Below are 27,193 nucleotides of genomic sequence, written 5' to 3' on the forward strand. Positions count from 1 at the left end.
CTTTTATCTAATTCAATCAATAAAATAAAAATATAACTGTTTTACAAAAATATTTATTAACATCTTTCTCTGCGTACCGTACCACCATAGCGATATTTCATCATTTTATTGCACTATAGGTACACAGATCGATAATGTATGTGATGTGGAGAATTTTATGATTCAATACGTGACGTCTTTCGGCGACTCGCAAACATATAGTGAACATTATAGATAAGAAATGATTAATGAAAATAATTCTTTCTCTCTTCGTCTTTTGTGTGAGTATTGGAATCATATTATTTTCTTTATTAATTATAGACATTATTCTATACTTATAACACTATAAATTGTTTACAGACATGGGGCACTCGTTTTTTTAGAAGTGTTTCAGTTATGGGTATATAAAGTAAAAGTATAGGTCCCTTAAATTTGGTAACGACTTGGAATTCATAATTAGCATGTACCTACTTATGCTCTACAGAGAAAGTTTGTAAAGAAGTTTCGAAGTTTGTTACTCTTGCACTTAAACGCTTCAATGGTATTATGAGTACCCAATTTTCTTTTGTTTAATTCTAATTTACGATGAAATACACCTGTGTTAAGATTAATAATAGCCTATCTGTTAATCCAAGGCATGATAAATTTGTACATCTAATTTCATTAAAGTAGAAACGTTATTTAAAATAAGGTTTCTACTTAATTGTTTAATTGTAATATTCAGAATATTCACATACGTTCATATTCATATATTTATATTCATACACTTCAGTATATATATATATATATATATATATATATATATATATATATATATATATATATATATATATATATATATATATATATATATATATATATCCATTGGAAAAAATTGACCAAAATAAAAAATAAACTCTAAAAAATGCAAATAATAACATTAATAATTAACTTTTTGTCCACTACGTTTAAAATTAAATGTTTCTACCTCAAGATATCGCAAAACAATATAAAAATATTATCACATTATAAATCTTATTGTTTTGGAAGATGGTTCTAAATAATAGACTACCATGGGGCTCATGGTTAATATTCTGCGATTTAATGAACGTTTTCCTTTTGCCATTTCCTCTTGTGGAGTTATGTGTATACAAACACAATAAAATGAATATATTTTCATCATATAATTTCCTGCTGGAAAAAACTCCGTTTATTTTTGTTGCTCTCTTTATCACCGTTAAATCGTGAGCGGCATACGTGGTCAAATTTAAGCGTCGCGCCGTGATGAGCTCATTTTTATTCAAGTACAAATCATCCTAGATCTAAAATCCGTTTTCTTTTATTCTGTCACTACATTGTCTTTTATACTATATACTTAATACGAGTATGCTAGTACATTAATGTAGTCGTTTATCTATCACAAGATATTCTATTCAGCAAAGTGTATAAAACGTAAAAATAACTGTATAAATAAGCATAGCCACTCAACGTAAATGCTTTATATTTTTTAACGTACATATTTAATTGTAATATAAATCAAATTGAAATAAATAAATCATAATCTGAACACTCATGCAAATATGTTGTGTTTATATATTTTACATAACCAAAAAACGAATAAAGTATGTAAATCTATGTAAAAGTTGAAAACTATGAATAGCGGGTTAGGCCGATCAATAAAATTAGCTATGTTCTGTGGCTTTGCTTTGTTGTGATTAAAAGATAAAAAAAAAAATAAAGATAAAGGTGACAAAAGTGTCCTATAATTATTCTAGGATATGATCTGTGTATCAATTTTCATTAAAATCTAATTAGCGGTTTAAACATGATTGAGTAACAGCCATCCAATTGTTGTATTTATAATATTGGTAAAATTATTTGTTACCTGTCTAATCCCCATCCAACTGCAAAAGCCATTATGCTTTCTTGTTTTGTTGTGTATTGATGTGAGATCAAAGCTAGCGGTGACCATTGAGGGCACGAAGAAGACATAGCATTAATTACTTTGATGATTCCTAAAGCAGAAAATGAAAGTTAAATTGAAAAGTATTGTTAGTGAATTAAAAAAAAAAATTAAAAAGTATTGTTAATGAAAATTAAGTACTGTAGTTATTGACAGGTAGTCAGAAGCACCTGTCGACTATTACTCTTGTGCTGAATGTAATATTCAACATGCCCATATTTCAACAAGCGTATTTTGAATCAAATGTTGTGGAGGGCGAGCCCTCTCTCTTCATTCTAATTACATTGTTTTATTAACAGTTTTTTCATCACAGGATAGTTAGTGAGACTAGATTAGTGGGTAATTTATATTGACACAAAGTAGACTGTCAGCTAGATTAAAACACATAATATTTGCAAAAACTGTACGTCGGGATGGTATGCCACTACGCAATGATACGCAATGAAATTAATTTAAACATTAAACTATTTATTTAATATGTAGGCACTTGTACTTTTTTGTGCTATTTTTTTTGATGGGTGAAAATGGTATGGTAATCCCGCCTGCGCTAACGGGATACGCTGGCGGAGCACCAGTAAAAGATGTTAGATGAGAATGAAAACAGGCCAGTTAGTCCATCATGATGAATTCATCAGGAATCAACCATGATAGTTTCCAGGGAGAACCGCAAGGAGGTCGACCTGGTTGGGTATATTGATTTTTGTACTATTGTATGCCCAAAGATATAACTAATATAATTTATAACATAACAGATGTATTTTTATAATTTAATTTTAATTTAGTTATTACTCATCGGTGTATTTTTTTACTTATACTGTACCTATAGTATATTTTAAATTATACTAGCTAATTATTATTTATATTTTTTTTCATACAAAATAGTTAAAAGTTTTTAGGTAGTAACTTTTATACAAATAGAAATACGTTTGAACTTTTTTCGAAAACCTTCTTAGTTTGAAAATAATTTACAGTGAATCCTTACTATATGAATATCCTTATACCTTAACAGAATACGAGTATGAATAAAATAAGGTATTTGAATATTATTTTTTGATATTTGACACAGTAAAGTAATGGAACGACGGACGGCATTTGACTTCAAAGATTTCTTTTCACCAATGAAGGGGAAACAGTTATATTAAGGAAAGTGATTTTTTTTTGTTACAATATTGCCTGCTATACACAGAGAATTCGTATATATTATGACAATATAAAAGCCAAACAGTTACGTAAATGTCATACAAACTACATATAAATCTACAACTATTTTAAATAAAAATATCCATGAAATATAGAATATATACGACTGCGTGAGTAAATGTACTTATGTCAGGACTCAGATGTTATTCCTCTATACCCTGTAAATTCACGCCGTATCCCACCCTTCAAACCCAAACATAGCTATGCAAACACAACTGCTTTACAGTAGAAACACAAATGGGACAGAGGTACCCAAGCAATCGACTTTTGTACAAAGTCTCCCTCTGGTACTACTATAAAAATTTTTCGCAATGTGTTTTATAAAATTTTCTATGGTTAAAATATTCATTGGTTAGTTACAACTTCATTATGGGTAATATTATAATTTCCGATTTTACTAATATTATTTTTAAATATATTAATTTTAATAATATAAATACCAATATTGTAATTGTAGCGTCTCTGCTCGTCGAAGGGACTATAACGCGGATGTACTAGGCTGTATTTGACATAAGCTATGCGTTCAGGTTGCCTCCAGTTGCTCCCACAATATGTAACAAAAGCTGAACGCGTCGCTGTGGCTGGATTTTTGTGATAATGCCCAGACAAACAGGACGCAGCTGCCACAAGCCAATGTGAACTTATGGCTGCAGCATCACAATGTATCTGTTTATAACGCAATATTATTTTTATAATGATTCTTAAACTCGTTATTTCCCGCAGCTTTGTTTGCGAGAATCAGTATTGTTCTATGTGTTCATTTTATTCAAATCTATCCAGCCATTTAATTGTGATAGAGTAATAAATATACAAACATTTTTACAAACTTTTAGATTTATAATACTAATAGAAAGTAATTATTAGATTGCTGTCAATGTAATATTCACGATACTGTTTACAGACAACGGCTACTATTTTCCGTCACATCAATGATCAGCTTGTTTGTCATTTTAAGAATCATAAAAAAAAATTATAAGTTACTATTAGGGTTCCCCTATGTTATTATTAAAGTACAACATACAATATAGGTTTACCAAGGTACCTGACCATCGTAACTAAACCTATGTTTTGTGTCTAGCCGTTGGCCTATATTGTGCTGTTAGGCTTATAAAATAAGAATAGATAAAATACGGCAGTTTATACTTGCTTCTATGGCCTACTGTGTCTTTGGAAATAATATTTAATTCAGATATGTATATAGTATCAGTGGTAGTTACATATATTGAAATTGATATGGTATATTTTAATTTGTACATGTCGTACTTCGATATAAAATTGATATGCTAAATAAATCTTATGTATGTACATTACAATAAACATTCGATAAGTTTTTACCGCAAAATTTAAATATTATGCAAGCCATGTCAGGGGAAATAGTTTTGTTTGAAATTTAATTATAATAGTAAGGGTATTGTAAACTTACTTGTGATGGTTCATAAACATATACAGCTGCGAACGGATAGTCAGACCATAAAGCCCGTCTACTCAAATTATAGAATACATTTGCATGAGATTTCGCTATTTCACTTTTATTGTATAATTTATATCCATTATTTTGTAATAGAGTAGATAGTTTCGATAATTCAGTTTTTCTCCATTTCAAAGTTGTATTAAACCTAGTAAGTTTTGACAAGGTTTCAAAATTGCGACTAGTAGTATATTCTATGTTGCACGTTGGGTTATTTGTTTTGTACTGAATTATATTTTCTCTATTATGTCTTTTATTAAATTTGTTGACATGAGAACCATTGTGATGACCGATTCCTTTATTAACGTGTTCAAGAAATATTGTTTTATTGCTATTTAGATTATTCTCTTCCTTTACATTATCTATTTGATTTATTTCATTATAATCATATACTGTTTTCGCATTCTCGTTGTTACGAGTGTTTCGATCGTATATTTCAAAAAACTTGATTTTATCATATACTGTGGTCAATAACTTATGTGGTACAATAGTTAAAGTATTTTCTTTTATTTGCGAAATTGAAGTCTTGTTGTTTATCGAAAGCATTTGTGTTGTATGAGGACAGGTAACAAATACATCTGAGTGCTGATTTCTTATTTGTTTCTCTTTACTTTTATGTGTTTTTTTAGTATTGTCATTTAGTGAAACTTTTTTCTTCAAACGATTGATGTGAACGAATGGTAAATTATATATACTTGGCTTTTCAAACATTATTGTATTGGTGTATGGAATAGTAGTAGTCATTGTTTTTAATTTAGGATCGATGAAATGAAACGCAAACAAAGGTGTAGATTTTCTTTGATCTCGAGACTCCTTAAAATGATTAACTATTTTCTGCTGATCTTTAAAACTTTCATTATTATTATCTTCTAAATAATAAAATTCAATATAACTCGCTGTAGTTGTCTGTAGTTTCGGAAGCATAAGAGGTGAAGAAAATGGGTTCCTTTTTGTTATATTGAAGCCGTTTCTCTTAGATAAATTATTTTTAGTGATTGTATTCGTAGCTGTAGTAGAGTTTACATCAATAAATATTTTTGTTTTTCTCCACAACATATTAATAATTTCGTATTGCTTTCTACTCACTCTGCCAACTTGCCATTTTTTATTTATATTTTCCTTTAGAGTTGCTTCCGTAGGGAGTCTGAATTTAATTGTACTATGAAATGAATCACTATTATGAGATTTGTTATTATTACTTTCGAATAATTTAGGAATAGGTGCTAAGATATTTCTTATTTCTCTAGATCTTTTGTGTCGATAGCTATTATAAATTGAGTTTACAGATGATTGTATAGTTAATAAAGAAAATAATGTAACCTTAAATATTATAGGTGTCATATTTCCAGGTATAAATTTTAAAATTTTAAACCTGATTAATTCTTGTTGTACATAAAACTGTAATTTTATATTATGCTTATAATAATAAACTGTTCTAATGTAAAAAAAAAAAATCTAGCAATTACTTACCAACAACATATTTAATGACAAATTAATTTAAAAAACATGACAGAAACCGCAACTACTATCCTTAATCTATGTGTAAATATAATACATTTGAATCATAGAGTATTAAGTACATTTTAGTATGTGTTTTTATTATTATTTGCATTTTTTAGAATTTATTTTTTATTTTGGTAATTTTTTTCCAATGGATATACATATATACATAATTAGTACTTTGTAAACTCTACTACAGTACAGTGAAGAGGTGCTTACATAATTATGCGAGCAGCGTAATGACCGCACAGAATAACATTGCTTTTGTACATTTTACCCACAAAATATAAAAATTGCTTTTTTTTTGTTTTGTGTTTTAAGCTACACTTTCTGAATATTATAACTTTGTAAGATTTATGAATGGAAATTAACATTACTTTTTAGAATAGAATTTTTTTAATTTAAGAGTTAGAATTCCAGAATTACTTAAAATTTTTGTTTAATTATAGTGTTTTCAGAGGACAGCAAACACCATACTAAATCTAAATATTATCTAGTAAAGTTAATCGAAAAAGTTTCTCCCATAAATTACTACCTTAGTATTTGTTTCATAATTATGACCATAGAAGCTGACGTAATGTATCACAGCGCCGTATATTAAACTTTTTTTTATTCTCTGCTTAAAACAATTTAAGGCGTTTTCAAACCATATTGTTATAACAATTATGTATTACAGTATTTTATTATTATTACCTGTATAAAATAGAAAATGGATAAATTCAATAATTAATATTTGTATGCCATTTGATGTGGCGAAACATAATGGACATCTTATAAACTTCACAAATGCAACACCTTTTCTACAATGTTTCTAGCAAATAAATTTCATTTAATTTCATTTCATTTCATTTCATTTCATTTCATTTCATTTCATTTCATTTCATTTAATTTCATTTCATTTCATTTCATTTCATTTCATTTCAATTTCATTTCATTTCATTACTTTGTTATTAAGTATGTATTATATTTAATCCTATAGAAATTTATATATGTTATAAAAATATTCTTAAAATTTATTTAGGTATTTCCCATATAACCTTACTAATCTTTATCTATGTAATATGTAAAGTTATTATCCTTAATCTATGCAGGTACTGATACGGATTACTGATGTTATTCATAATTAGCTCCGATAAAATCTAAGAACAAGGAATGATAAATTATAATTGCAACATACCTACTTGATATTTAGTAACCAAAAAAGGATTTGCATAACAATTATATTCTTTATTTAAAAATTCCCTATCATTTTAGTTAAAAACATGTATTAATTGTCATTATTGTAAATTATTAAGTAATTTTAAATTTATAAATTGAAGAAGTGCATGTAAGGTTGTTATAATTATGAAATTATTATTACTAAGGGAGAATTGTATAGAATTCGTATACATAGTAATCTCTGTGCTATTTGTATATCGTGTATTGGGTACGGAGGCATAACACCTTAGTCCTCAGGAATGGTAACGAAGTGTACCATGCATTAAAGTGTATTCTGTAGTGACTTTGGTCTTTTTTTAAGTGTTGTTCAAAAATTAATCTTTTAACTACAGAAACAAATTATGTGACTAGAAGTAATAATTCTTACCAATTTTTATCAGGTGCTTGTTTGATCTTCGCAGTCAAATCAATATAATATTATACACATATATCATTCTACTTATATACAAGTATTCTAATTCTATATACATATATAATTACTTCACTCGTAATTTTTTAAACAAAAAAAGAATCGTTATGTAAATAATCGTAAAATAAGTCGAATGGTACGTCATGGTATTATATCTTAAATACAAAAGTCTATAGTTAAAAATATTATTTACGCGTGTAATCTAAAACAAGGTAACTTTTGTTGGTAACCCTTTCTTAAAATAATATGAATATTATTATAAAATTACAATAATCTTTACTGTCTATATACTTTACACTATACTACATATTAAGTAATAAGAAAGGATGTTTTTTAAACCTTTTATATCCTTAGTGTTTAAAAATACGGTTGAAAATTTGTATGAGAAAGATTTCTGTAAATGATTTACATGAAATTAATGATATATATCTTATTAAAAATAAAAAACTTAATTTTAGTATTTCTCAATATTCGCCAAAAACCAATCATGTCAAATATAATATACGTTGAATAAAAAATAAAAATAATAAATTAATAATTATAAAATCAGGGCAAAATATTTATTCAATTAAATTCTTTAATAAAATAAAGGTTTGATCGAAGTTCCTGGTGCAAATAAGAGGATAAAAATTATGGTGGGATATAAATTTTTAAAGCTGATTATAGAAAATCGATTATATCAGTCTAAAGAAGGTGTAATTATATACTCAATATGTATACAATTTTTTATTCTCATAATAAAAATTAAATTTGGTCTAGAGATAGATAAGCCTTATCTTAATAAAAAGTAGGATACTTTATAAAAAATAAAATAAAAAAGTTTATTAGGGAGCTCTAACTGTATATACTATTTAACGCCAGCAAAGCCGCGGTTACAACTAGAAATTTATAGATATGAAAAAGAGATTCGGTTATTTTGATTGTTGATCTCTTGAAAATTTAACGATTTGGTTAATCGTAATAAAGTTTGATATTAATATATGTATAGGATGTAAGTAAGTTTAAAACGCGCAGATGACATCCCTAGTGTTGCGAGTGTCCATAGGCTACAGAGTTTATCATCAGATGGACTGTATGCTTGTTTGCCAAAAAATTTTTGTATAAAAAAATATGTATTATATGAAAACAACATAAGCTACATTTTATTTCGACTAAACATACCCCGGTTATGCGGACGAACTCTCGGATATACACTAGTAGAGTTATAAATGTTCATACTCAGATAGTATACTCAGTAATTTTTGAGTTACTCTAAATAACTCAGATAAAATAATGCATATATTGTCATTAATTTTTAATATAAAATCGTAAATTAATACTGTAAAATTAGGAGATTTTGAATTATGTACACGCTGTTATCAAATAAGCGTGACCGTAATTTTCTCTTTTTTATTATTATTCATCTAGTATTAAAGTATTATTATTACCGTTGGTTAAGGATAACACGTGGCATTCTGTTTCTACGATTATTACCTATTCACAGCACTAATGGAAGAGAAGAAAGATTCCGGTTTTGTATTAAGTTTATAAATAACTTATCACTTGTGAGTTTAAAACAAAAGTAAATAGGAAAGTTTGATAGAAACTTTGGAATTAATATACTTACTGTTTTAATGTAAATAAATAAATAAATATTTATACATCATTTTATCCGAATGTTTTAGCTATCTAGGCATCACAATGAATACTACTCCTGTTGCTTTGAACAAAGCTGCTATGCGAAAATATGAAGATTTGGAAGTACCATGTGAAGCGGTGTTGGCTAGCTACGTCTGGGTAGATGGAAGCGGCATTAATTTACGCTCAAAAGATCGTACATTTGATTTTGTGCCAAAATCTCATATAGGTAAATATCAATTTAAAAATTATTTATGGAACAAAAATAATATTAAATATTTTCCAATCAAATTTACCAAATATTGGGTGTTTCCACATTTTCCCAATTCATATACATATGTCTTTCACAGTAATACAAGTAATAAGTTATATAACAAAACATAACAAAAAAATAAAAAATAAGTACATTTTGCTATGCAAATTAAATAATTTAAGATTTTATAGCTATATTTATTAATGGTATACTTTACCCTACTAAGATATTCCACACAAGTTGCTCTAACCTTAATGTATCAATTAAGACGATTATAACATTATCTGGTACCTACTCACATAAAGTAAATCAACGTTCATCATAAAATTATATATTCTGACCATCTAATGCATGCTTTATAGGTATGGGTATAGTTGTTAACTTGAATGCTTATTAAATTTTAATATTATCCGAAAATACTAAGGTTAAGGCCCTTATTACACTGGTGGGTGGCTAATTAGGAGACCTGTACGGAAACTTTTTGAACTTTGACCGAAACTTCGAGTTTGTAATTTAGTAATAGAACCTCTAACTCCGTTGAACGAGTATTTTCTGCCACATACTAGTAGTACCCCCGTATTTGTCTACATAACCATTCATGGCGATTGGCTCAGCAAAAGTAGGTACGTCACAAAGCTACAAACATTAGAATTTAATAATTTTTTTTTATAATCATCTTATACCTGAACGTTGGCGATATATATTCGGATACCCATCAGAGTATAGATATAAATATGGATCGAATAACTTTTTTTGTATTATTATATCAGCCGTTAAGTGTCCACTTCTTGACATAAGCCTCCCCCGTAAAAAGGTTTTGCCAATAGTTGCCACGCTTGATAGGCAGGATGGTAACCGCAATCAGGCTTCATTTTATAAAATAATTTAAAATAATTAAATTCCCTTAATCGTTCTTACGACACTAACAGGACAGGATGGGGTGGCTTATTTTATGCCGACACTACACGGTAATTAAATAATGACATGCAACAATTTTTTTAATAGACTAATGAATGCATGTAATTATTTTAAAATTCATATAACGCGTAACGAATTTTAAACTAACCCACACATGTTCACCTAATATTGGGAAAGCATACGAGTATCTACAGGTTTATGTTCGTACCATAACTACCTATACATGAAACGACTTTGTTATAATCATAAAATAGTTCGACTACTGATCACAGAGATGTTTAATGGCTATTGATTAATAGGTATTTGTGTTCGCTCATTTCAGATCTACCCATTTGGTACTTTGATGGTAGCAACACATCTCAGGCGAATCCAGATAATTCAGACACGTTTATTTTCCCTCAAGTGATTTATCACGATCCATTCCGACGTGGAAACCATATTCTAGTCTTGGCGGATACCTACCAATACAACTATCAACCTACTTGTAAGTATTAAATGTTTGCAAGTGTTTAGTTAGAACTTCAAGATTTCTACATATTAGTGAAATCATTTGAATATACAGATTTTTCTTAGTGAAGCAAATAGGTAATCTATCTGTTCTTCTTTAACCAAAGGTTATCTGTAAGAGATTGCCCTAGCGATAAGACCGCTTTACGTACCTTTATGTGTATATTTCAGTCTGTATTTATGTTACTGTATTTCACTTGAATTATTCACTTGGCATTGTATATTTTTGTTAATGGTGCAATAAAGTGCTAAATAATAATTATTATTATTATATAGTAGTTTTGATACTTACCTAAGTAAGTAAACATCGGCCACTAACACGCATTAGTTCTTTCGTGAAAATAGCTATGCGTCCCTTGATGTTTTAGTCTGTAAGCTGTAATAGTACAATCTAGCCCTTATAAAGTACACATGAGGGAAATCGTAGGTAGAGCAGTATATATTTTGAAATGCTTGTGAAGAGCTTTTCGTGATCGTAGGCGACGGTTGCTATTTTACATTGTGAAAATAATTATTAGTAATCATTCGCCGTTTAGAATCGGCTACTTCTTCCTGTTTCGTGGGTGTCATAAAAGGTGACTAAGGGAGCTTAATGGTCGAGGAACGGATAGTACCGTCTCTCTTGAAACATCACTATCACCAATCATAAATAAAAATGAGTATCTCTCTTTTAGAGATAAATATCTTGCTTGCCAATTGTCATTGCTTATTTCATCCACTTTCACAGCTCGTCTCATGCTTAATAATCAATATTAATATTAAAATTTATTACAAAATTACATCGTTTTATACGTCTATCTATTTATATGTTTATATACTTGTTTGTCGTACTGTTTTAAATTACAATTAATAGATAGTTTGGAGTCCAAAAACAGTAATATGTCTGTGACGTTATACAATTATTCATATATCTTATATTATATTTATAAATATACCACGATATTTACCTAGTATTATTTTTAAAGAAATTATTGTATAGATGTTTGATTATTTCCGTTTAAATAGTTGGACAGATTTTGATCTAATTTGATAAATGGATAAATTATATGCTAAATGAACATATTAGATACTGGTATTATAATTCACTCAGTTAAAGCCATGAGCTAGTAACATAATATAAGATACAGCGAAGTAAAATATAATAAACCGTCTTGTCTGTTACTCTGTCTAATGAAATAAGTTTTTCATGTGGGTAGATATTATTAGCAAGTGAGTATTAATGCACTCTTACGTTGTGGAGTGATGCTATTGTGTAAATTACTTAAGTTCAGAACTAGAATAAGTTATAGATAATAAGTATTGTGCTATTTTACTTTACAAATTTTACTCTTAATGTATTTAATTAACTTTATAGTGGTTTTTGTTTATTTGCCATTTATTTTTGCACGTACCCTTATTAATATTATAAATGTAAGAGATCGTTTGTTTGGTTATTTATTTATTACGTCTTAGTACTTCAATGGTTAACCAACTGTTATGAAATTTGTAATACAGGTGCTATATGAGACGGAGGAGGACATAGTCAACTTCTTATTTCTGTCAATGAAATTAAATATGTCCCGGTCACAAGGACAAAGTTGCGGGTGAAAGCTATAAGAATATAACTAAAACTAGGTTTTGTAACATTTTTTTTTATATTACAAACTGATCTTCTTTCGTGATTTCGTCCATGAAACCGGGTTATATTTATTAATTGAGATAAGTAAGTAATGGCCTATGGTACATACTACTCCATCCGATTGATTTAACTTTTAAGGCCCCAAGGGGTAACAAACAAACAAACTTCTACATTTATAACATTAGGAAGTATATATTATGTATTTTACAACTTAATTACAATCTTTGTTACAAACATCACAAGAACACCCAACTCAATTAATAGCCGACGTTGAATGACGCGCTGCGGGTTGGCCGTTTTCCGTTTTATTACAAAAAGGTCTATCGAAGCCACCAATATACACAATATATGTATAAATCCATGTATGTATATATATATATGTATATGTATATATATATATATATATATATATGTATGTGTATATATATATATATATATATATATACACACACTGACTACTGACACAAATTTTTATTTAAACTACAAAACTGATTTTAATAAAACAAAATTTCTATGAAACCAATATGAAAGTATATCCTTTCAGATAAAAAAAAAACAAATAAGTTTATAAATAACGAAGTTATGAGGTAACAAAAATAAAGAAAAAATACAACCTAATTGAGAACCTTTTCTTTTTTTAAGTCGATTGAAAATACAGAATATGAAAATTAAATAATTCATTTATCTAATATTAATGTAATATCATTATAATAATTACTTTAATATCGTACTATATTTAAACAGGTAATCTGGGATTATGACAATGCAATTCTAATACTAACCAAGGTCAGTCCAGAGAAATATTTAGGTCTTCTTTTGGATAATCGTCCAACATGGTAATCATATCTTAATAATATACGATCAAAACTGTTTGTTCTCATTAATGCATTGCACTTCAATGAGAGGTATTTCTCGTTGGTTTCATAAATCTGTTCATTATATCATATACAAATCTACGGTAAAATTGTATTTCAACTACTTAATTGCAGTGTGGAGTGCCTCTGCCAAAATACACTTAAAGGGCTTATAAATATTAACAGAATAAAATTATTAAACTGCTTTTTCACTAAGATTATTTAATTCTCAAATCAATGACCATATCCCAAATATATAAATATAATACTTGTATTACTTAATTAGTAATACGATAAATATAAAAAAAATATATTCATTAAAAACAACATTTACAAAACTTGGACAAGTTCATAAAAGTATATTACAAGACAAAAAATAACATCTACTTAAAACTATGTAGAACAAACTATGGTAAAAGAAGCATAATATAATGAGAGCGCACAGCTATATAACAAATTACTCAAGGAAATTCAGTCTTCTGCTCTGTATAAAAACACATTGAGATGCCTTCTTGAAGAACTTAGCAACCCACCCCGGCTTCGCACGGGTTCTTTACAGAAAACATAAAATAGCCTATATTACTCCAAGGAGCTTTCGGTAAAATTGGTTGAGTAGTTTTTGAGTTAAATCATAACTTTAATAACCGTGTAATTTTAGACACAGTAAATTTAAAGAAATACATATAATGTTAACAGAGATTTAAAAGAGTACTGTTGAGTTTCTTGCGGGCTCTTCTCAACAGATAACTTTCCGAATCCTGCAGTAGATTAAAAAAAAATACGATTTAAAAGTGCTTGTAAACAAGTCGATATGAATAAAGATGATTTAAATTTGAACAAATAAAAAATGAATAATATTTTCACGTTATACATAATATTAATTTACATTGATACACTACCTGAACTTTCGGATCCCTCGGCTCGGCGGGGTGCCGGCGCAGCGTGATCGAATCACAGCGATACGAAATTAATTTCATTGCGCATTATTTTGATTTTGCTATCTCTATATTCTATATATGGTATTCATTTAATTTGCATGGCGTAAAGGGGAAAATTATTCTTCATGAAATGTTCAAGCCAGTTAATGTATTTAAAATGATAAGGATTAATACTGTATTTATGTAAATAGCTTTCCAATTCCCGCTGTATAATTGCCCATTTTTTAAAGTATTAAAATGGATATAATATATTATTCCTAAGAGATAGACTTTTCATCCCGGATTTTTTTGTAGACCTTCTTAAGATCTACAAAAAAGTTAGCGTTCGCAATTTAAGTGCAAAAAATGTGTTTATATACATCATCACATTAGAAACCTTTAAAATTATCAGTATTTCTTTACTATATTATGCATGTATTAAACATATAAACCTTCGTCTTGGATCACTCTATGTATTAAATAAAACCGCATCAAAATCCGTTGCGTAGTTTTAAAGAGCTAAGCATACATAGGTAGTGACAGCGAGAAGCGACTTTATGCTATGTAATAATAGTGATATGTATTTAAAAAAAAAGAACAGTTTCGTACCTCCAGTCAAACTGTTTATAATTACTCTCCTCTATCCAAAGGTTGCCTGGAAGAAATCGCGATAAGGCCACCCATTGTATTATCAGTGTAATCTCTTCAGTGTAAACACGGTGTAATAAATTTCTTGTGTTTGTATTTAAATAAATTTACTATTGTAATCTTTCAGAGGAAACAATAAAGTATATCTATCTATCTAATAATATAATTCCAAAAGTAAGGATAGTTTTAATTAAAATTTTAAGATATTTGACTACAATTTTAAGATTTATTTTAATAAAGCTATGTTACGACACGAGCAATGTTTGTTTATTCCAATATTGAGAGATTATAAGAAATTTCTTATTTTATTCTTTTACAGTAATAATTTGTAAGCTGTTAATATTTAAATATATAAAATTGAATTTACTTAGGAAGACAACAAATTCAATGATATTAAGTCCAATCTTTTTGATAATAAAATAAAGAATATTACCCTCCCATCGAGCTGGTGCCTATTTAATGGATTTCTACTCAGTCTCGCTTTAAATTTATTTATTTATTAATTTTCAATACACCTGGATACTGTAAAAAGTGAATAAATATATATAAAAAAACAATATAGGGTATTTTCATATATAAATACATACGTACATTTGCATAAAAATGATAAATATAAAGACAATGATTTAATACAAAATAGTAATATATAACTAAGTTATTATTATACATTTATTGTGATGGTTTATTGCTATAAACACTATTTTATATGTATACCTTATACTCTATTCTTTCATTTACAGAAAATTGCATTTCTGTGCGACGGGAATAAAATAGCAATTGTTTCCTGTTTTGTGTTAAAAAAATATGCCAATACTTACCTATTTCAATTATGTTATACAAAAGGTAAAAAAATAAAGCGTGTAAAGACTAAAAATTGAATATTTCTAAATATACGAGCAGTTAAAAAACCTATTAAATGTAGACATTTATTTGTCAGATGTTGCTTGTCATAGTTCTCAATGACTAAGAATAAAATAAAAAAAAAATCGGAAACTGATCGTATTAAATCAATTGGTGCTATGCTTTAAAATATATATACAAAAGAATCTTATATATATATATATATATATATATATATATATATATATATATATATATATATATTGTAATATGTATATCTAAATATTAAGTTACTTTGATAATTATTTTACCATAACTCAAACCGCCATCAAATATCGCTGCGCATCCCAAAGGTAGGTAGCTGGTATTTTTTGTACCATATTTTATTGATGAATAAACTTAAAGTAAAAAATATTATCTAAACAAAATTATTTATCACGCGAAGTCCCTTGCAAATTCCGAAATAGGTAGAGAGGATCAAATACATATAGGTCGGTTCCGAAAACTCTTGACTTCTCATTTACTTTGGACGCAGAATAAATTTTATTCTGTCGTTGAAGCCTTGTGTGTGTTTGTTGTGTTTTATATTGTTTTATAATTTGGCTCTAAGTCTATAATAATACTATAAAAAGGAAAGATTTGATTGTTTATAATGAATAAATTCAAAGACTACTCAACCGATTTTAAAAATTCTTTTACTTATAGAGCTATATTATCAGGGAATAATATCGACCATATATTATTTACGAAAATTCCATCTACCTGTGTGACACCGAGCTGAAATAAAATGCAATTTTCATTTTGTATAATTTGACTCATGGCTCGGGCAGCAAATGTCACACCCATTAACAATTGATCATACTTTCCTCTCGATGAAAATATACTTTTTATTAGGTGCTAACTTTTAAACTTACTTTATGTTACTAATATAATAAAATTGTTAACTATGTCTATATATAGGGGATATTCAAGAAAAAAATATATGATATGTATTAATAAGAGTAAAAGAAGTTATAACAATAACTTTTAGAATTTTTGTCTGTCTGTCTGTATGTTTATTCCTGCATTGCGTAAAAACTACTGAACCAAGTTAAATGTGGTTTTCACAGTTGTATTTCTAAAGCTCTAACTTAAAGAGTAATATTGTGTTTTATTCTGATACGTCATATAAAAATGGTTACTTACTTCCAAACTCCACATGTATTAAGTTGCGAGCAAAAGTTACTATTACATAAAATAAGATTCTTCTAATGCAATTGTCCTTTAGCTACAAATTTTCGTAAGAATTGCGTCATGCTTTGTGAGAAAGCCGATGTAGAGGAGCCATGGTTCGGTTTCAATCAGGAATTCTTCTTCACCACAACCGATGGTCGACCACTCGGTTGGCCTCCCGGAGGCTTCCCTGCGCCACCAGGACCATATTACTGTGCTACGGGGGCCAATAAAATCGTTGCAAGAGACTTAATGGAGGCTTTTTACAGGTAATTAGAGGTTGTTTTAATATTATTGGGTTGTGTCCAGTGAGATTCCTCTAGTTGTTTATATCATTAATGATAAATTATTGAATTAAAGGAGCAACGCAATTTTCTTATTAGCTGGCTGAGCGACTTCAACTTCTTTACCTATCAATCTGTCAAAGTATATATAGTGATAATGGGATCACTAATAATTTTTTTTTATACTACTGTGGCAGCAAATAAGCCTACGGCCTGTCTGATATTAAACGAGGTTACCGGAGCCTATCGATGTTTGTAACAGCAGGGATATCACGTGCGCTTTGCTGATCCTTAAGAAAGCTTAATACGCCCTTTTTGAAGAACACAATCTGAGTGTTCGCGTGAGGAATCTCCTCTAACATCGCACTTTACGTGACCATTGTGGTTCTGTGTGAGGATGGATTCCCTGCCGATAGTGAACGATGCAGTGGTAAATAAAAGGTGGCTAAATGTTCCTAATAGAACGATAAAAGTTTAAGGGAAAGGAAACATATTGAATTTGAAAAGCCAACGTATGTCTGGTTAGTTAGTAGGCAATGAAATAATAAACTATATAGTTATGATGTTTATTGTTTTTCTAGCATTGTAATTAGTATTACTTTTTCAGATGTTGCCTCTACGCAGGTGTTAAATTAAATGGAATTAATCCAGGAAGTACACCTTCACAGTGGAATTTTCAGGTTTTAATACATAAATAATTAATTACTTTTTTATGCAATTTAGAATGGCAAACAAACTGATAGTTCACCTGCTGGAAAGTAGTAACCATTGCCTAAAGACATGAACGGTAGCATGGGCAAACAAAGTGTATAGTATTATACCCCTCATACGTTGTCAATGCTGAGAACTAAAGTGTTAGGGCCTATAAATTCAGTGCCATAATAAAACAAACAATTAAAACGAAAAATAATTATTATTCATTTTATTATAACTTTACAGATTATATGAATGAGTTAATTACCGTGAAAATATTTATGAATACTTGATATATCGACGCTGTTATAAGTGGTCACAAATTGACTGAATTGAGTTTACAAATAACTTTTATATATCTTGTTGATAAAATGTGTAAATATTTTCTTATATTTATTGGCCAGGTAGGACCTAGTCCAGCTATTCGATCTGGCGACGATCTTTGGATGGCTCGCTATATTTTAGCTCGTTTGGCTGAAGAGTATGGTACAGTGGCAACCTTTGAACCTCAGCCAGTACCAGATTGGCCGGGAAACGGAACTTTTGTCTATTTTTCATCGAAGGACATGAGAGAGGATGATGGTATACTGTAAGTAACATAATTTTATCTTAATATACCTATATAAATATATTATTTAAATAGATATCTGTTAATTTTAAAGTAAAATTGGCTGAGACATGAAGCCCATTCCATTTTTTGGTCTATGTACTGGGATAAAAAAAAATAACAGACTCGCTCTCATTCGTACATTACAAAAACGCAATGAAATGAATAAATTGCTATCTTAAATTTTTGTTTATTATCTTCGCATTTGTTACAGTACAATATTACAGTAGTAACCAACCATATATGCTGTGTATGTCTCTTACTCATATGAGATCTTTTCAATTACTATCACTGATCATCTCTTGCTGACTTACACAACTTGACAAAAGCCCTGGCGTAATCATTTTCAACTGAGAATGGAGGAAGGGAAATAAACAACAGAAAAGCGACGATTTATTACACTGAAAACAACCTTCGATATTTATCTATTTACATATAAATAAGCGTCAGTATTTCCGGAAATCTAGAAAATGTTAACATAAATTCTTTGACAGAAAGCTACGTGCACATAAAAATTATCATTTACCTCCATGTTTTTTATCACCGATTAACAATTATTTAGATAAACGGAAGGCGCTGGAAAATAATTGGTTTTAGCTAACTTTTAAGTACTGCGATAATATCTACGATTTCAAAAAAGAATAAAAATAATGTACTATAGAAATGTAGTTATCTAAAGAATGTAGTTATCTGATTGAAGGGGCAAAAAATTTACTCTGATAATAGAGATTGATGTCATAGATATGAATTCCAATAGATACCGCAACAGAATGGCCTTATTAACTCAATAGATAAATAGGCTTTGTAATTTATCAAAACTTCTGAATTCATAAATATTTATCTCAAAAAAAGTTTAGTGTATGAACAAAAATATGCTTCTCTATTTTATTAACAATTATTGATAAATTATTTAAAAATTTTACTAAATATGTTTTTAGGTATACTGCAAGGTTTTTAATAGTGTGATATTTTTTTGTGATTTGTTACGATTTTGTATTGATTATAATAAGTATCACATAAATACCCTAATCCATCTGATCTGCAAGCTAGGATACCCTGTGTTATGAGGAGACAAGCAACAAACATTTCGAGGCACAGCCCAGAATACCAAAATCGGAGCCAATTCAGAAAATTCGTTTCCTAAATTGACTCAATTGGGAATCGATTCTGGGATCTCATTTATGCAAAGCAACGCAGAGTAACGTAAAGCAACAGCGCCACGGGATTTTCATTTTTTCATTTTCACAATTATGCAAATGTATATTGAACGTTTTGCAATCGATTGCATTTCGTCCTGTGTTGGTCCCATTTTAATATTGTGATAATTGAAGTGGCGTCTTTTTTTGTAGAGAAACAAAATGTAAACATATGTAAATACGCAATATTTACAATGAATTCTGCATTGTAAATATTGCGTGCTTACATCTATCAAACATCTCGTTTATCGGTTCGTTCACGATTGAAGTCGCTTCGTTTTTCCGGACCGATATATGCCTACTTGTATTATTTATTGTTACATCATAAGAATATGTGTATAATATCTTTTTAATCATATTTTTCCATATTATTCGTAAAAAAAGAACGAAAATCTAACTCCCAAATGTATATGTATATCTATAAACTAGTAAAATCATTTGGAATGGGCAAGGCCGAAAATGAGAGCAATGTATTGAAGGGTACTATGGGCATCAAGGGTACAGAGTAGAGAGGCATAACATTTGAGTCCTCAAAAATGGCAATGCATGAGGGTATTTTGGGCGAAACAGTATATTACTGTAACAGTATTTACTACTGTGATGTCCATGATATTGCTCATGTCTATCACGACGCTTAACACTTTCCATCAGGTGGGTCGACAGTTTGTTTCCCATTTATATCCCAATATCTACAAAAAATTATTTTCCATAAATAGCACGACCAATATCTATTAAGATTAATTTAGCATAATAATTGAGGAACAAAATTAATGAAATTTCTGCACTCTTTTAATTTTCTATAGCCTGTAGTCAAATTTCTATTCGACGAAATTGTATTCAATACAATTAGACTGGAATGAATAACAAATTGGTTCTAACGTATCTTTTTTATTGAAAATTAATTTGTTTTCCGAGTATATACTTAAAGAAAGATTTAATATCGAAATAAATACTAATAATATGAGAAAATAAATTGATATACTCTTGATTTTGTTGGTATGAACTTCAACAGCTTTACATAAAGACAAGGATTGACTAAATAATCAATCCTTAGGTAGGTAGTTAGTTTATTAATTAATAAAATATTTTTTATTAAATTGTAGTCGAACAAGTGCGGATTACTTTCAATATTCATCGATTATCCAATTTGACTTCCTATCCAGTTTATTATTAGAGCAGCAGCCTATTTAATCTAAATTAGACTGAATACTTTCTAGAAGAGTTCTTAAATTAAAAAAATACCTCTTCGACATCGCTTTCCACTGCAGAAGGATTTTTATTTAATTTTGGTTCTCGGTATTTAATAAGCCAAAAACCTAAAACTTACTTAATTTTCCTTATTTTAGATAAGAAAATTATAAAATAGCACATTTAATTACAAAAAAAAGTTGTGATAACTGTTAAAACTATTTAATTTACGCACAAAATTACCTCGAGTTTACGTAGGAGCGAGAAAGTAGTTTCCATGCAAATATAATAAAAAATTTAGTGTTTTCAAATAAGTTACGAAACAGTAAACTAAATGTCATTTAATGTTTATTAAATTGATTTACCTAAACGGATCAAACGTGAAAAACATGCTCTTAATACAGATTCCTAAAATTTCAATAATAAAATACTATATATATATATATATATATATATATTTTTTTTTTATATATATATATTTTTTTTTTTTATGCAACTTAGAATGACAAACAAGCTGACGGCCCACCTGATGGAAAGTGGTAACCGTCGCCTATAGACATGAGCAGTACCATGGACATAGCAGACTATACTGTTTCACCCATGATACCCCCCATGGGTTGCCATTCCTGAGGACTCAGGTGTTATTCCTCTGTACCCTGTAAATTCACGCCATATCCCACCCTTCAAACCGAAACACAGTCATGCAAACACAACTGCTTCACGGTTGAAACACGAATGGGACAGAGGTGCCCAAGCAATCGACTTTTGTACAAAGTCTCCCTCTGGTAAATATATATATATATATATATATATATATATATATAAGTAACCAATCTTTATTTTTTATTTGTACTACTATTGAATATCAGCGATCAATTATTCGTTTATTTAGACGAAAACATGTTTAGTTCTAAGATAAATCCGTATATAACAGAGTATTGATTTGATGCTTTTTGGTTCGTAGAGTGATTGAACGAGCTATAGACAAATTGGCTCGACGACATGGTGTTCACATCAACGAGTATGACGCCAATAATGGCGCAGACAATGCGCGCCGCCTCACCGGGAAAAATGGGATGCCACATATAAGAGATTTTACTGCAGGTAATTTAAACAGAATTGCCGTTTGAAAAAAAAAAAACAATTTAGCGGACCCGCTTGCGCGAACCGGACATTGAGATTTATTGTAAAGTTAATTGTTGGGAATTTGACGCTGTCTACGTAGTAGTAGATGTAATTATAATATTTAGTATATAGATTTTAATAAAGTAGATAAACATGCCTTTACCGTATTAAACACTGAATTATTTTTAAAATCTATAGCGGCTGGAGGGTATGTACATTTTTACACTGTAATACCACTAATGCACTGATGTCGTTAATACTAAGTTCTCTTGCCATTCCAAGTCGTATAAAAATAATGCTATAAAACACGTTAAATTTTGCATTTATATGATAATTCGGTCAATATAGGTATTTTAATGTTATGTATTCCTATAGCTTTTTCATATGATCATAACTCGGAATAACAGCATTAGAATGCTCTTGAGAAAGATTGTAACATTTATATTTGGGGTGGAGAGAGATTTAAAATAAATCAAGAAAAGTAATATACTGAAACTCTGAGGGGCAGACAACATAATAATTTAAATTGTTGGGTAGATTAAATTTCATACAAATTTCGTATATCACGTAAGTAAACAGTAGGAGAGATTTTCCAAAATACCCATGAGAGTGAACCCGTCAGTTTTGCGCGGATGAACTTGAGGTGGGAATTATAACAATTACAATTATAATATAAATATTACATACACACATACACAATAACAAGATATAATGTTAATAGTAATCAATTTAAATTTTTACTGCATTATATGTATTTTGTATGTGTTCTATTTATTTTATGTTTCAATTTTGAATGTAAATTATTAAATATACAATCGAATAGAATATATCATTATTGAAAAAAAAAATTAAAACTTTTAGGCCAAATTATATGTATTAGAGGCTAATTCACTAAGATTAAATTTTGTAATGGAGACGCATCTATTTTAGTTTCAATTTTTGGGTGTAATTACACCTAATATATTGTCGAATAAAATATAACTATTAAGTAAATCTGAAAATTTGGACTAAATTAGACAATAGAAGCTTATTAACTCAGGTTAAATTTCGAAATTGAGATCTTAAGTGAAAATTATTTTGAAGAGTATTTTAAGAAGTATCATTAGTGATAATAATATCTAAGAGGTTTAGTGCTAGATAATGTTTTATATCAATAGATAGCTTTTGTAACACCAATGGTTATACGTTTTAGTTTTCATATAAATTATGATATTCTGTCTATTGATCTGTGATACACATCGTTACGGGTGAAATAGGAAATTTCATGGCTTCTGGAAACCAGTTCTTAGTTCCTGTAAGGTAGCGTAGTAAGGTATCTATCTCATATCATGGATAAGTGCAATCTATTATATACGTTCAAACATATGACGCTAACTGTATCCATTTCCTGTTACCAACAGCAAGTATGTATTTGTAATATGAAATTTCAAATATTAGTTAGAACATGACACGTGGTGTCATATGATGTTTATACACTTAACAGTTAACCGTGATCTTCATCATGTCAATACGTTGTTGCCGGTTTTCTCTGAAATCTGACAATAGCCCTATATATAATGAAAAATTAGTTTTGTTTATATTAAATATTAGAAAACAAACAGGATAGGACATAGACATATAGACATGATCAGTATTTTATTGGTGATCATAGAATACACTATAACGTCCGTTGATAGTACTTCTCATGCGTTATCATTCCTGAATTCGTGAGGATTAAATAGTTGTATATCCGTAATTCCTTTGCTACCTTTCAATACGTAACAACATCAAGCAAATTGCTTCAAGATGGGAAAATGTATAGGACAGAGGTACCAACTTAGAAACAGCTTTTCTAGTTTCCCTCTGAAATTTTTACGAAAAGATGAATAAAATTGTAATTTTTATATTATTTAAAATATCGTTAAATAAAATTGTGAAAAAGCTAGAATGGCAAGCTTTCCTGCAATTATATGAAACATGTTTTTATTTGATAGCCCACAATGTGATATTAAAAATGTTTGTCCGTATTTTTATTTGGATAATTTATCTACCATATATTATATAAGTATGTCGTTTTTAATTTATATATCTACGTAAGAATATGCAAAAAAGGCAAGAGATACACATGAATGCGGAAGTTAATAAGTATTGCTTATTAGCAATGGCATCGTAGTTATTCTACATAGACGGAATTGTAAATTTTGTCTTGCGATTAATCGCTATGATATTTTTATTTTCTGTTTTCTATCAACGGAATCTAGGTCAACTTGATTTTTTACGACTAAGCCTCTCGTCTAGATGAAAAGTGTGTCGCTACTGAAGCGTTCTATGTATACCTATATTAAATCATTAAGACGAAACTTTTAACACAAAACCAAATTACAACCTACTTATTAAATTTTATTATTAGTTCTAATAAAATAATGTAATACTAATGAAATAATAATTATCTTCTATTTTTTTTTAAATTCTTATTGTAAAGTGTAACACAGAATTATTCAATTTTAATATTTAAAAAATTACTCAAAGGTAGATTTTTATATAAATATAATAATTTAGCTGGTTTACCTATATTAAATTTTTCATTTATGCATAAGATTATAAAATACTTTTAATGTAGTCCTTAAATAGTCACAAAAGTCGATGTCCTAACGCTATTGATGATATTTTTATTATATTTTATATTAGAATATAAACTATGAGATAATAGCTATGAGATAGATGATTGTCATGAACGGCCTAATAGAATATACAAGTATAAGAACGTCGACCCCTAAACTGTGATATTCATAAATTTATTATCAAGAATTTGAAAATGTGTCTTACACCATTAATATTTCGATATACTGTGTAGATATACTATGTATATTATGCAGATACAGTATGCATAAAATATACAGTATTCTTATACAAGGCCAAAGCTTTGTGTACCCGTTCTAAAGTTTAACGTTCCAACTGTTAGTTATACATATACTGTAAGTTCAAGAACTTAAATTTTCTATAATATGTGTAAAAAAGCAAATGTGTTCGTTGTTGTCCAGGTGTAGCTAATAGAAGCTGCAGTGTGAGGATACCACGACAAGTTTCTGAGGACAAACGAGGATATCTCGAAGACCGGCGACCAGCATCGAACGCTGACCCCTACCGAGTCATATCTATCATACTAAGAACTTGTATATTTGATGAATAGTACTAATTAAGTCTCAGAATTTATATATGAAATATTTGTGTTTGTATTATATATTACAATAATAGTACCAATTCAATCTGAGAAATTGTAACATTTGAAATATTTTTATTATAAATAAAGTTTAAAACATGTTGGTAATATAAATTATGCTTTCTACTCCTGTCGGTGATATTCAAAACGCTCCATTTTTTAGATCAAAAAGATTTTTTTTAATTTGAATACGGAACTAGTTCGGATATTATATAAATATGTTCGTATTGGTTATAGACTAATATACAACATATTATAAGTGTATACTTGGCCATGAATTAAAGTAATCAGTAAAAATAGGTATCATTACGAATCATAATGTAATATTTGTCTTGTACTTTCAAATATATTCGTAAGAATTTTGTATCTATATATTACAATTAATTTTCTCGCATATACTGACTAGTAAATGTAACTATGGTAACCCTAATCACGCACACATATATGCAAAAGTTGACCTGTTTTTGATTAAGATTTTTTAATATGTATACACCTACTATTTATAAATTACAAACTTATAACAAACTTATAACATATCTTTTAATGACACTAGAGCATTTTCTGAAATCTTCAGAAACTGACTTGTTACAAGTAATTTGAAAGTTGTTAAGACCTTAATGCTACATAACTTTGCTTCGCAGAAAAATGTTACTGGGTTTGAGTCAACCTAATTTGAAAATAAAACTACGATAACCATTTGAATCTTTACGTGTCATTATTTTATATAATAAAATATTAAAAATTTAATATTTCGCGTTTAATTATATTTCGCTTATTCATTTGTGTAGGTAAGCTTTTATATAATTTTCATATGTACCTGTACATTACATACATTTCATACATATAAATACACAAGCAGACTATTTCCATATATCTTTAAGAATTATAACTAAAGATTGTACCCCACAAAAGAAACCATAAAAGAGTTCAATTGTGACCAACCAAGTTATTTCGATCTAAAAATTGAACAACTGAACCAATTTTGATAAAATTTATATGAGACCAATCTGCACATATGTCTTTTTAGATAAAAAAAGAATTTTCCAAATCTAAAACTGACGAAGTAATGAGGTAATAAAAAAACATGCAACCGAATCGAGCATCTCCTTCTTTATGAAATCGTTCGAAAAAGGAAAAATTGTCTAACGAAATTTACATCTACTACAAAATTTACATCTACATATAAAATATGTTATGAAATTTTGTCACGTATATGTATAGGTAATAGAAGAATGAAAAATATAATTCTCATCCAAACGGCAAGAAAGCCTATTGTTGTGCCATGATTCCATTGATTTATTCAGCCCATAAAATTCTGTAAAAACACAACAGATAACATCAAGGAAACAAATGAATTTATATTTGTTTTTTTTTTTTGCAGGATTATTACTTTTGATGTACCACAATAGTAATATGGTTTGATAAATATTTTCGAGACAATTGTGTAGGTCTCTAGACACACTTGACATAAACCTAGTGAAGACTATTTATTGTCACGAGTAGAAGCCCTGTGATATAATATTAAGAAAATTTACCTTAAAACTTTTGCATTTAGTACACACTAGCGACCTGCCCCGGCTTCGCACGGGTGCAATGCTGATACTAAATAGCGCCGCCGATCTCCCATTACATTACGACACTACATTAGAAACCTCTAAAATTATCAGTGTTCCTCTACTATTATATATTATGTATGTATTATACATATAAACCTTCCTCTTGAATCACTCTATCTATTTAAAAAAAACCGCTTCAAAATCCGTGGTGTAGTTTTAAAAATTTAAGCATACATAGGAACGGA

At 28.8% G+C, this 27,193-nt stretch overlaps 1 protein-coding gene across 4 annotated transcripts; it reads left to right on the forward strand.

The window, feature by feature from the left end:
* Positions 1–111: 111 nt before the first annotated feature.
* On the forward strand, positions 112–25,546 carry LOC113511848 (glutamine synthetase 2 cytoplasmic-like). Of its 4 annotated transcripts, none has more exons than XM_052896911.1 (8): positions 112–260; positions 9,381–9,562; positions 10,827–10,988; positions 17,156–17,369; positions 17,992–18,064; positions 18,482–18,666; positions 22,033–22,172; positions 25,214–25,545. In XM_052896911.1, the coding sequence occupies exons 2-8, from the start codon at positions 9,397–9,399 to the stop codon at positions 25,360–25,362; spliced, it is 1,089 nt and encodes a 362-aa protein (XP_052752871.1). In that variant the 5' UTR covers positions 112–260; positions 9,381–9,396; the 3' UTR covers positions 25,363–25,545. The 4 variants fall into 4 exon arrangements, with proteins under 4 accessions (XP_052752871.1, XP_052752860.1, XP_052752874.1 ...); XM_052896900.1 differs by having other exon boundaries at positions 170–260; positions 9,389–9,562; positions 25,214–25,546; XM_052896914.1 differs by lacking the exon at positions 112–260 and adding an exon at positions 482–520.
* Positions 25,547–27,193: the final 1,647 nt, after the last annotated feature.

The sequence above is a fragment of the Galleria mellonella genome, unplaced genomic scaffold, assembly GCF_026898425.1.
Source record: "Galleria mellonella isolate WM207_F2 unplaced genomic scaffold, CSIRO_AGI_GalMel_v1 utg117, whole genome shotgun sequence".
Classification (NCBI taxonomy): Eukaryota; Metazoa; Arthropoda; class Insecta; order Lepidoptera; family Pyralidae; genus Galleria; species Galleria mellonella.